The following is a 12257-nucleotide window of genomic DNA, read 5'->3' as shown; positions in this document are numbered from 1 at the left end:
GTAAAGGTAGGGACCATTTGAATTCAGTGAGGAAGATTCCCCACTATCTGATGACATTATCTGCAGGACTACTCCTTATTATAAGTACATATACCATTGTTAGTTCCTAAAACATAAAAGGTATGTATGAAAAAAAAATTAAAAAAAAAAGAAAAGAAAGTAAGTACAAGTTTGGTGAAAACAGTGTATTATACAGAAATTTTCTGAATACTCTCAGATTAACATTACTATGTACAGATGTGAGTTCATAGAATTTTTTACCAAAACCATCCTAATAATTTTAAAACAAGAAATTTCCTTAGACAAGAAACACTGTCACCAAAAAAGCAAAGCAAGTTAAATTAATTGATTTTATATCTAACAGTGATTTTTTTAAAGAGCTAGAAGTTTTGTGGGTTTTTTTAGATTGGTAGTATTTTTAGTTTTGACTAAACAACAGTAATAAATCCATTACCTGCAAATTCAAATGGGCGATAAGCTTCTCATTACTTTTACTTCTTGATTCCAGAGAGATAACCTCATGAGAACGCCCACCATCCAATGCTAGCGCTAGGCGCTCTATTTCTTTGTCTCTTAGCTCAACCTTTGAGGGGGAAAAAAAAAAAGTTCTTTGGTATCTTCTATACCATTTAATAGAACTTTTGCTCAAATAAACACTTATATAACATTCAGTAAAAAGATATGCACCTAATAATGCAATTTTTATCTTTAATATCGATTTTTTTTAATTCTGGATTTTTCGGAAAAAATTATTTCTTTGAAAGAAAAATAAATGGATCAAAGAATTTGTGGAAAAAAACCCTGAAACAATTCCTACTAGATTATTTTCTTGAAGAGAAATGAACAATTTTCATTTAAAGTGAAGCTAATGAATGTTGCAAATTAACTGTCCGAGACCAGCATTTAAATTTAGGGAAAAAGCTTTAAATCAGCTAATTCAGGGACTATTTCAGTCACTGAAAAACAAGGAATACTGGAAGAGGAAAACCAATATGTGAATAAAAAAAGAGGATGGTGTCCACTAATCCCCAGATATTGAAAGATATAACAACATATAAACAATTGATGCAATTCCCTCACTTAAAGATTATACATATCTTATCAATCCACTCTAATTAAAATATTGTAAAATCTGTTGGTCATAAATTAACTTTCCAAAAATCAAAAATTGAAAAAATATAACCAGTCCAAACAGTGAAAAAAATTATCCTAAGATATCTGTAGATCAAATTATTGTTTTGGACCAGTTAATGCTTCTGCAATGAAAAACCCTAGACATACACAAATTCTACTTACAATCACCAGGTTTAGCTTATTTAATGTAATTTTAATACACAAAATATATCAGTAAAAGCAGTGGGCAAGTATTTTATCATTGCTGCTGTCTCCAAAAGCAGAGAGAAATAGCTCAACGTAGGCAAGTTAGAATAATTGTATTTCACAAGCCCTACAATTCTTTCCCAGTGAGGTTAAAATACAAATTATAATCAAGGCCATTGCAATGGCTACTACAGCCAAATAAAAATAAAAATAAAATATGTAAACATACCTGTTTGCTATAATTTTTCATTCCACGCTCAGATATCTCCAGTTTTTCCTGTAGCTCTGTTACTTCTGACTGAAGTTCATGAATTCTGAAATGTAGCAATATACTGTTTATGTGGATTCATGGAAGAATCATATGTACACAACAATTCAATATTAGTATTTTCTCTTTGCTACTGAATGTAAATATTTAACAAAAAAATAGTTTTGTTCATACAAAACATTAATGCAGAAGCCGTTCTTTGAGATATTGTAGTGGGTTGACCTTGGCTGGCTGCCACACCCCCACCCAGCTGCTCTCTCACTCAACAGGATGGGGGAGAAAATAAGATGAAAAAGCTCATGCGTCAAGATAAAGACAGGAAGATCATTTACCAATTACAGTCACGAGCAACACAGGCTCGACTTGGGGAAGATTAATTTAATTTATTATCAATTAAAAATAGAGTAGGATGGTGAGAAACAAAGACAAACTAAAAACACTTTCCTCCCATCCTCTGCTTTTTTCCAAGCTCAACTTCACTGCTTCACTTCTGACTCATATACCTCCCCCCTACCCCAAGTGGTGCAGCAGGGATGGGGAATGGGAGCTGCAGTCAGTTCAGAACACTTCGTAACACTTCAGCTTTGCTGCTCCTTCCTCCTCGCACTGTTCCCTTGTTTCAGCGTGGGGTCCCTCCCACGGGATACAGTCCTTCATGAACCAGTCCAGCATGGGTCGTCTCCACGCGGTACAATCCTTCAGGAACAGACTGCTCCAGCGTGGGTCTCTCATGGGCCACAGCTCCTGCCAGAAAACCTGCTCCTGCATGGGCTTCTCCCCACAAGCTGCAGTTCCTGACAGGAGTCTGCTCCAGGGGCTGCAGTTTCCTTCAGGGCATATCCACTTGCTCCAGCATGGGGTCCTCCATGGGCTGCAGAGTGGGTATCTGCTCTGATGTGGTGTTCTCCACAGGCTGCACGGATGACATGCGTCACCATGGTCTTCTCCATGGGATGCAGGGGAATCTCTACCCTCTCCATCTTCACTGATGTTGGTGTCCGCAGGATTGTTTCTCTCATATTTTTCTTACTCCTTCCTCTCACTGCTGCTGTGCAGCATTGTTTTTTACCCTTTCTTAAATACATTTTCCCAGGGAACTTGGCTGATGCGCTCAGCTGTGACCCGTGGTGGGTCTGTTTTGAAGCCAGGTGGAAATGGCTGTGTCCAGCACAGGGTAGCTGCTGGTCTCTTCTAAGAGAGGTCTCCCCTGCAGTCCCCCCGCTGCCAACACCTTGCCATGTAAACTCTCTACAGATATATTCTAAATAAGAAAAAAGAACTGACTTGAACCTTTCATAATACAGGTTCCCAAGTCAAAAATAGTATTACAAGAATATTTTGATCTTCCAAAATAAATAGGAAGAATCAGTTTACTCCTATACAAAATACTACACCTAGCTTTTTTCCAGAATACCCAATCTAAAATTAGGTATAACAGTAAGACTAGTACAGAAATCTTAAGAGATATCCATTAAGGAAATAAGCAGCTTATTAAATATCCATTGCAAGTCTGTCACAGGCAGCACTGTCAATCACTAAGCAAAATCCTATTTTATTTGAGGCAAATTTGAAAGGCAGAAGGAGGGTGGGGTTGGAAAATCACTGCATATATTTAACACCTATACTTCAAAATTTAAAAGTTCTTTCGATTACCGATTATCAGCCACCTGAAGAAGGTCTGCGATATAAGGGTCGTCTGGCTGAGGAACTGGATAGGCACTAACACCTGATGGAGGGACAGGCTGGTCTATCTGCATGCGTTGACGCCTGAAGGGAATGCTTCTTTTTCTGCCACCTAAAAGCTCAAACCCAAATGCCTATTACTTGGAGTGAAAGCAAGGGAGTCGTCTTCTTTAATACGAAATGGAATTTCCTATTTATTCCACTGCTTCTGAACATTTTAATCTTACTGTAATGAGTTGATAAAATTTGTACACTCCAGACAACACCATTCTTGCAGGTTAGTATCAGCTTTGTCAAAGTTCAGTTTTATAATATGGAAACATGCAAAGTTCAGTATAAGTAATTTTCCCGAGTGTTTAAGACCCTAAATATTCTACAGTTCAAACGTGTTGAATCTGTTAGTGATTTACCTTACTAAAAAAGCTAAATTAAAACATCACAAAAGACATTTTGTTTTCACATTTAAGAACTATTTTATGACTGAACTAGCCTCTGCATTGTTTAGTAATGTTTTTTTCCCTTCTATCCTATTGTCATTTCAGTGAATGAATATCCTAAGCATATCAAGCAGAGTAGGTTATTTCTTTGAAAGAAAAATAAATGGATCAAATAGAATTTGTGGGAAAAAAACCCTGAAACAATTCCTACTAGATTATTTTCTTGAAGAGAAATGAACAATTTTCATTTAAAGTGAAGTTAATGAACGTTGCAAAATTACCATGCTTGCATGGTAACATTATATTAAAAACAAAGCAAAACATAGTATTATTTCCAGAGTGAACAATTACTCTTCATCACACAATTAAGTAAGAACATACAATATTTGATGATGTAGTACAGAAAAATCCCAGAAGACTGGTGACCAAGGGGCAAGTATGCAGAAAGATAGACAAAAGTGTAACATGGCATCTTTGAAGCGAAGGACATGAAATGCAGAAAGGTGTGGAAAAAATAGAGAGGAATTTTAGTTACACTTAACTACCTATTAATTTCCCTCAGATGCCAAAAATACATAGGTAATTCAATGACTTGGAAAGAAAAGACAATTTCAAAACTTCACAAAATACGTCTCACTATTTCCCTTAGCTTGAAAAAAAACGAAGAAAAAGGAAACCCTGGAGAAAGAAATTAACCTGAAAGTAACATCCAGAACATTTTAAGTTATCAAAAGATGCTTTAAATACTGTAAGCTTTCAGACGGTTCGAATATTTATTTGTAGACATATTTTGCATCTTGCTACTTTTAAATGTTGGTTAAAAAAAATCTGAATTAGTCACTTACACATCAATTAGCTGTCAAAACGATTCAAGTGTCAAACAACCTGCCCCTGACTAAATTAGGTGCAGCATTAAAAAAATAAAAATAGCTGTTGATTAACAGTGCTTTCCAGTGACATTTTAACTTAATAGTCTTCTATTGAATCTAAGCTTGTATTCAAATCTGTCCCTAACACAAGTGATACACTAATGAAACTTCTGCCATACAGAGAAAAAGACTGAATTCAGAGCCAAAACTTTCAAAAGGTAATATTATTCTATTGGATAGTTATTTTACTGTAGTAACTTCTCTCCCTAGAGGAAAAACAAGACTATATTCTGAAGAGCCAAAAAAAGCCCAGAGAAAAGTTAAAATATCTGTGATTATTTACACTTACCAGGTGTTTGCACCACTGCTTGCAGATTCTTCTCCTGAAGCTGCTGAATTTTTTCAGTTTTGGCTTTGTTCTCTTTTTCCAGCATTTTAATTTTATGTACGTATTGGTTATTCAGAAATTTCAAATCAGCCGTTTCATGTTCAACCCTCCTTAAGGAGGCTTTCAAATCTTCAAGGGAGAGAAAAAGCAATATTATCTTTCTTATTCATTATTATTTTTCCTAGCAGCACCAAAATAGGCATAAAGAGAATCCTATATTCTTTTTCCATAACATGAAATTTTCAAATACAAATACATATATGTATATATGTACACACAAACACACAAAAATATATATTTATACATGTTATACAAATAAAACACATTTAACAGCAGTATTTCATTTTACATTAAAAAGTAGCATTTCAAGGTATGAAAGTATATGTTAAAAAGTTTTAACATTTTCATGTTTGATTAAACAATGATCTGCAGGACCTCGGAAGCTTTTTAACTACAAAAGAAATGTCTGCACATGAGCCTTAATTCATTAAAAGCATCAAAATCAATGACAACTCACTCTCACTTATAAGTACAGATTAATGAATCTGTAGATCAAGGACTTGGCTGCAATTTTATTTTGGCATGGAAGGATTAAAAAAAAGTATCATGATTTTTATATTACCTTTAAGATGACGATCAGATTGCTCTTTCAGTTTTAATATTTCTAAATGTAGTTCATTATTTTCCCTGGTAAGTTTAGCATTCTCTGTTTTATAAGGTTCCAAAATAGCATCATAATTGCTGCATTCTTTCTCAGTTTTTCCAGCAGATAACTTCGCACTGCGCAAGCTCTCAGTTGTATGAACTAGGTCACTAGAATAAAGGAGCATCAGACATGTTAGAAATGTTACCAGCTTTTACACTGCAGATGCAAATATTTATTACGACCTGAGAAACAAAACCCTTTCCCTGAGACCATGTTAACTGTAGAACAAATGGGTTCAAAGAAAGGCAAAGAGAACATTCATGTAAGAAAAACTGAAAGAGAGGAATCATTCACCTAAAAAAAAGTAAATAGGAAAGGACAGGACAAATATAAAAAACAAAGGTATTTAGAAAGCATATCAGGAGTTTACATCTGATAATTCAATAAACTCTCTTTTCTACATAAAGTGAGATATTCAAAATTGGCAAGATGATTTTTTCCTCCAAGCACTACGTAAGTTGTAGCACTACTTACCACAGAAGAAACTTGAAGTAAAGAATTAAAAAGGCCAAAATGTTAGTAGTATTTATATGGAGATCAGAAGCTCCATAAGAGAACTATAAACATTTTTGTGAAAATAATATCAAAGTCAGTAATTGAGAGATTAAACCTATCTGTTAGACACCAGAATGAGACTTAATGTTGAAGAAAGATTACTCCACATCTGCCTACCTATGGTTCTTCCATCTGTATTAGATGCTAAAGAGCAACAGAACCAGAATACCTACATTTGCAGGTTTAGCCAAATATAACCAGATTACTATGGAAATTACTATGTTCATAATCACATCAAAGCCATGAAACAGCAGATTTATTAAGAAGGTCGCCTGAAAATTTGTTTTTCTTCTGTTACGTGTCCTGTAAAAACTACAGAGATAGCAAATTTAAACTTCTTCAAATGAGATCATAAAAAACCGAGCTGTGAATGTTTTAAGTCACAGTACAGATAACAGGAATTATTTTTTATACAACCAGTTATAAGGGTGTGTCCTTTAAGCACATTTCAATAGTGACTATTCTTGGCTCTCTTATGAGGTTAGAAATGTTGAATTCTCCTAGACCATACATACTTAGAAACAATTCAACTGAATTACATGAAATCTTAAGATGTTCTTAAGATGTTCTCATCACTTAAGCAAACCCATTTGACTTCATCATACACAGGTACTGAATGTTAGCTCTGAAATAATATTGCTTAAAAATAATCTTCAGACTAAGCATTCTCCCTTATATGTCAAAAATCAAACAATACCTACTATATGATTACTATGTTTTTTAATGAATCTCCTTTTGAATACCTAAAAAGCTTTTCCACCAAAGGTAAACTCTCCACTCCCAATGGTTGCCGATAGCCCAGTTGATCTAGACGTTTCCTGAGATTAATAAACCTTCGCTCTGCAGTTGTAGTCATTGTAAACACACCTCCAAAGCAGCTTTTGTCACAGTCAAGAAAAACAGGACACCTGCAAAAGATTGTCTGTTACAGCATTTGTCCTTTAAAGAAGGAATAATACAGAAAAAATAATGGAAAAACCATTTTTTGTGTAGGAAATACAGTGCATAAGCATGTCCTTAAAATTTAAGTAAACCAAAAGAGAATCATACAGCAACTAAGAAGTTTTATACATATTTACATATTTCTTTAAAAAAGAAATATTTGCCTTGGCAATTAGTTTTCTCTTTCCTAACACCTTAGAGTATGAACATAATTTTTTCTTTCCAGTGTGTAAGAACTGAACTCTGAAAAGATCTTTCTGTGGGAAGACTAAGAAGTAGATTCTGATTTTTTTGAATCATGGTCATCATGGTATCTTCCACAATGCAAATTGACAGATTATTCTCAAAAACCCCATATACTTTTTTCTTTCATATATAAATCTTACTTTCAAAGTTTACAAGGCAGTACTTAACTTATGCCAACCATTTGTAAAATTGCATAAAATGTGTAAAATTTTAAAGACAGATTAACTTTGAACATCTTTTTTCTATGAGAGAAAATGGGAAAGAAAAAAAACCACCAGTGTACTATATAGTTCTACCTGCATCATTTTCTGGAAAATACAGTTCAAGGATCAGAGGGGTTTTTTTTCTTTTGGCTGATTAGTTATCTTTTTATTACTAACCTGATCTAAAAAGGGCTGGATCAGCACTACGGTATCTGAATCCAGATGAGAATTTTGGCTTTGCCATGTACATTTGAGGGAGGAAGAATTTTTACATCGTTATATCCTTCTGGATTTAGAGATAGAATGAGAAGAGAAATGGAACACTAAAATTGATGCTCCTCAATATTTGAAAACATCTCTTCAATAGTTAAAAATATTTTTTAAAAATAGTTATTTCTGTAACACATTTTCCTTCACATTTCTTCAGAAGTTTCAGTATTAACTTACTGGCTGCAAAGACCTAAGCAGCCAAACTACCAATCTGAGGAAGCATTGTTTGCGTCTCATGTGAAGGGGATAGAATATAGATATCATTTAAACCATGTTGTTTCACAATCCCCCAGATTTTAAAAAGATATTAAATAAATATATGCAGGTATTTGAAAATAAAATTATTTATGAATAATCAAATGAGAAAACATGCAAGTTTCTCTCATGTCTGAGGCTGGAAAGTAAGATTTCATCTCATGGTACCAAAACACTACAAATAAGTCTAGCAATGGGACTGTGGTTGCCAGGTACTGCTCCATGGATGAGAGAAAATCACCAGTCTTATGAGCACAGCATCTGTTCCAGGTACTGCCAAAATATTTGTCTGAAGAGGTTCAGGATGTTGAGATATTAACTAGGCCATGGCATGGAAAACAATCCCTTACATATTGTACTGGGATGGTTGAAAGAGGAGGCGGCGCACTTCTTTCTACTAAATGGTAACTGTCAATGTGCTAAATGGAAGTCAATGTACTAATGTCTACTAAATGCTCTTCGTTCTCCTTTGGCAGTCAAAGATTAAAGCTAAAAGTGATGAGACCTTAGTATTTCTCCATTTATGTTGAGGATTCGGTGTTGAATTCAGGAAAACAGTGATTGTGTTACTGTGTCTAGATTGAGTCTCAGGAATACATCTTATATTACTACAGATAACTCTTGAGCCCATCTTCTCCTTAAGAACTGTATCAGTTAAAAAGATTAAATTAGTTTAAAATCATTCATCAGACTTGATTTAATAGCTTATGTTTTGGAAAGAGAAAGGATTTTTCTACTAATCATGTTGAGAAAGTTTTACAGAAGAAACATCAAGAACAAAACTGTCACAACTTGCAAGGGAATAGTTTTTCTACAGTAACTGTGGAGAAAATAAATGGACAGATGTTAGCACTCCAGTAACTGTGGCTAGGAAGTAGATACAGGATCTTCCTCATCACAGCAATGGAAGTTTAACTGAGGTGTAGGTAACTAAACATACTCTTAATATTGAGAGGTACCAACAGCTTTCTGGTTGAATCACTCTCCTTCCTAAAGACTGGGAATTTTTAATTCAAGATGTTATTGCCACTGGAATCAAACAAGAAAGGGTGTTATCTTATATTCCTGAGAGCCACATCTGATCCAATATTAGTCCAGGAAATTAGTAGCTGGAGTATAGGTGCAAAAGATGTCCAGGAATGAAAGTAAGAAGAAGAATTGGGGGTCGTTATTTGAGAGAGCTTAACACAGATATTAAAGTCTTCAAAAGCTGTACACTCTTTGTTGGAAAGAAACTATGTGTCAGTAATTCCAGACCTCTGTCAGTACAGACAACCACAGCACAAATCTCATATCCTAAACTTAAAGTCTATCACTAGTCTTATCATGACATCAAAAAGTATCCAGTAACTTCTCTGCCAGGAAAATTTGGTTTTCTGGAAATGAATAAAATGAATATATGAACTGCTGTAGTGATTCAGTTGAATCCAAGATCAGTCTGACCCAATACCCCGTGTCTCTGACAGTTGCCACAGCAAGAGTATAAAAACATAAAAAACATGAGCCAAATCTTACTCCTACATACCTTTTCTTTCTATAAGCCTATAGTGCAGGGACTTGATGGGCCTAAAGGTGAACTTAAAATCATTATAATAGTACCTGATAGACCTTTCTTAGACACGTCTAATTGTTTTCTTGAATCTTTTGCACCTTAACATCAAAATAGCCTGTGGCAATGAATTCCTGATTTTAACTGTATGTCTGGAAAAGTATATCATGAATTCATGGGTGGGTGTCCCTTTTTTTCTTTTTATTGTAAGACATACTAAATAATAATTTCTTATTCATGCTTTCAGTCATTCATGATGGCATCTTTAGCAAATCTATTTTCCAAAGTTTTCTAGTAGCTTGTACAGCTTGTCCCTTTTACACACTTTTTCTGAGATTGAGATGACTGAGCAGCCATAATGATCCTTTGCTGTAGCCTTCACTATTCATAATGATTCCTAACTTACCGTTTGCCTTTCTGATTGCTCTAAAGCATCAATTAGATGCATTCACAGTGACACTAACATCTCTCTCTCTGAGCGGTAACTGCCACTTTAGAGCCCATTATGTGTAGTACCTTTATCAACATTGTTCCTTAACTCCCACTTTATTACTCAGTCCAGTGATACCCTTCTGCAACCCCTGGACTGCTCTTAACACATCCATATAATGAGAAAATTTTGTTTAACCCATTCTTTCAGATCACTGATCAGTGTTAAACAGCAGAAAATCTTCTGCACATTCACCGTAAGGTAGTACTTTCTACCCTTTCTTTTAACTACTTAGCGAGCTATTAGATGACCTTGTCTCCATTTCTGAGAGAGACCTGCTTTCTTAAAAGCCTTTGGTAGAATACCTTCTCAAAAGCTGTTTCGAAATCCAAGTTTTCTACATCATTCTTACCCAATCAACTCAATCCAGAATATCCTTTTCTTTAAAGAAAATTAATAGCCTTGTGAATCACGATTGAGTCATGATGAAAGGTATGTTGAACTTACTAGATTTGTCTGTAAATTTGCAAAATACTGGAAAGCACTCTTAACAACTTTGGTATTTCCCATGAGATAGTCTACATTAGCTGCATAAATATCATTCATTATCTAAATATTTCATGTAATTTAATGCCGCAAGGAAGAAAATATAATTTCCATTTTAGATGAAAAACAGAAAATCAGACAAACAAACAAGAAGGGAAAATTAAATGGTACTTTAAATCAGGCATTTCCAGACAAGGATTTATCAAGATGTCTAAATGAGCACATCTTTCAGTTATTCACAGAAGAGATATTCAGAGCCAATAGCCTCATTTTTTGTTCCTCCTTTGTTCACAAAGACTGCTAAAGATGACAATTCTCATGTGCTTCATTTTGTGACATGCCAGGATGGTTGTAAGCGGTCTTTTGAAACCTAGGTGTTTATGAAATAGACATATTTAGCACCTATGAACTGTTCCCTGTTGTTCTCAGTCACTAATGACTGAAATTGAACATTGACATGAAAGATGGGCAATAATGGAACTTCAAATCCAGTTCCTTTAGGTTATAAGTATGGAATCAATTTGCATAAAATTGTGTGAAAGAAGCAATGTTATAGATATTACACTAACCATTACAGGTGGAATATGAAGCTTTAGCACATTGAAGCCCTCCTTTCAGTCCGAAAACAATGCAGCAAAATTCATGGTGAGTATAGGTTAAGAACTGTTCCAGAAGCAACACTTGTGTTATGAATAAGAAAATGTGATAATAAAAAAGCAGAGCAAAGATTTATCTTGGCCGTGGAAGACATACTACGGTCATTGAACTATGGGGAAGAAAGATAAAACTTCATAGCTGACAATGGAACACAAAGAAATTAGCATGGACAAATTGGTATGCTATGAAATAATTTTCTTTATTGAGTCTGTAACACCAAAGACAATTATGAAATGGAGTTTCCAGTCTCTGTTCTGGGAAGTACCAAAATGCATTTTTCATTCATCAGAACTGATATGCTAAAGGCTTTTTGTATGTGTGTGAAATATGTTTACAAAACATCTGTTCCTGTCCTGTAATTACTGGTCACGTCGCTCATTCTGCTATAAAGAGCTAGTTTTGTTTTCACACGGGTAAAAAAGGCACCTAGCGGACCAACCATTTGACTATAGTAATGCTCTAATAAATGCCTCTATACAGTCTATGGACACTGAAGGCTGTGTTGTGAAATGCCGTTACTGCAACATTATTTTCAAGATACACTGAATGAGCCTGCGCTTGTTTTTGCAAAGTCTGTTTCCAAGTTGATTTCCTGGGAGTTCACTTCTGACTAGACATTCATACATCACGTTTGCTATGAAGTGTTGCCACTTTGCCAATAAAAAGACAACTCTTGCTCTAGAAAAACAGATTTCTTTAAAGAGTCACCGAAACCTGTAAGTTTACATTACAGTACAAGAGAACCCTATCGATTATGAGCCTGCTCATCACCTGCTTTCCCCGAACTGGAAGCTTTATAGACCTTTCAGCAACCCCTACAGAGGTTCTATACCTACAGAGGGGCGGACAGTCCCTTTTTAAACAAGTTTATTTCTACTTTTTCCACCCTCCCTCCGGGTCGGTCTTACCAGACGTACCGTTAAAAGCAAACTC

At 35.0% G+C, this 12257-nt stretch overlaps 1 protein-coding gene across 1 annotated transcript; it reads right to left on the bottom strand.

The window, feature by feature from the left end:
• Positions 1–418: 418 nt before the first annotated feature.
• Positions 419–7082, bottom strand: LOC104079489 (centrosomal protein of 135 kDa-like). The gene is made up of 6 exons (XM_009581539.1): positions 6970–7082; positions 5588–5778; positions 4927–5094; positions 3242–3383; positions 1550–1634; positions 419–583 (listed from the first exon to the last, which is right to left on the bottom strand). The coding sequence occupies exons 1-6, from the start codon at positions 7080–7082 to the stop codon at positions 419–421; spliced, it is 864 nt and encodes a 287-aa protein (XP_009579834.1).
• Positions 7083–12257: the final 5175 nt, after the last annotated feature.

The sequence above is a fragment of the Fulmarus glacialis genome, unplaced genomic scaffold, assembly GCF_000690835.1.
Source record: "Fulmarus glacialis isolate BGI_N327 unplaced genomic scaffold, ASM69083v1 scaffold12977, whole genome shotgun sequence".
Taxonomy (NCBI): domain Eukaryota; kingdom Metazoa; phylum Chordata; class Aves; order Procellariiformes; family Procellariidae; genus Fulmarus; species Fulmarus glacialis.
The sequence above is the reverse complement of the archived record's forward strand: the minus strand, read 5'-3'. Positions and strand labels throughout refer to the sequence as shown.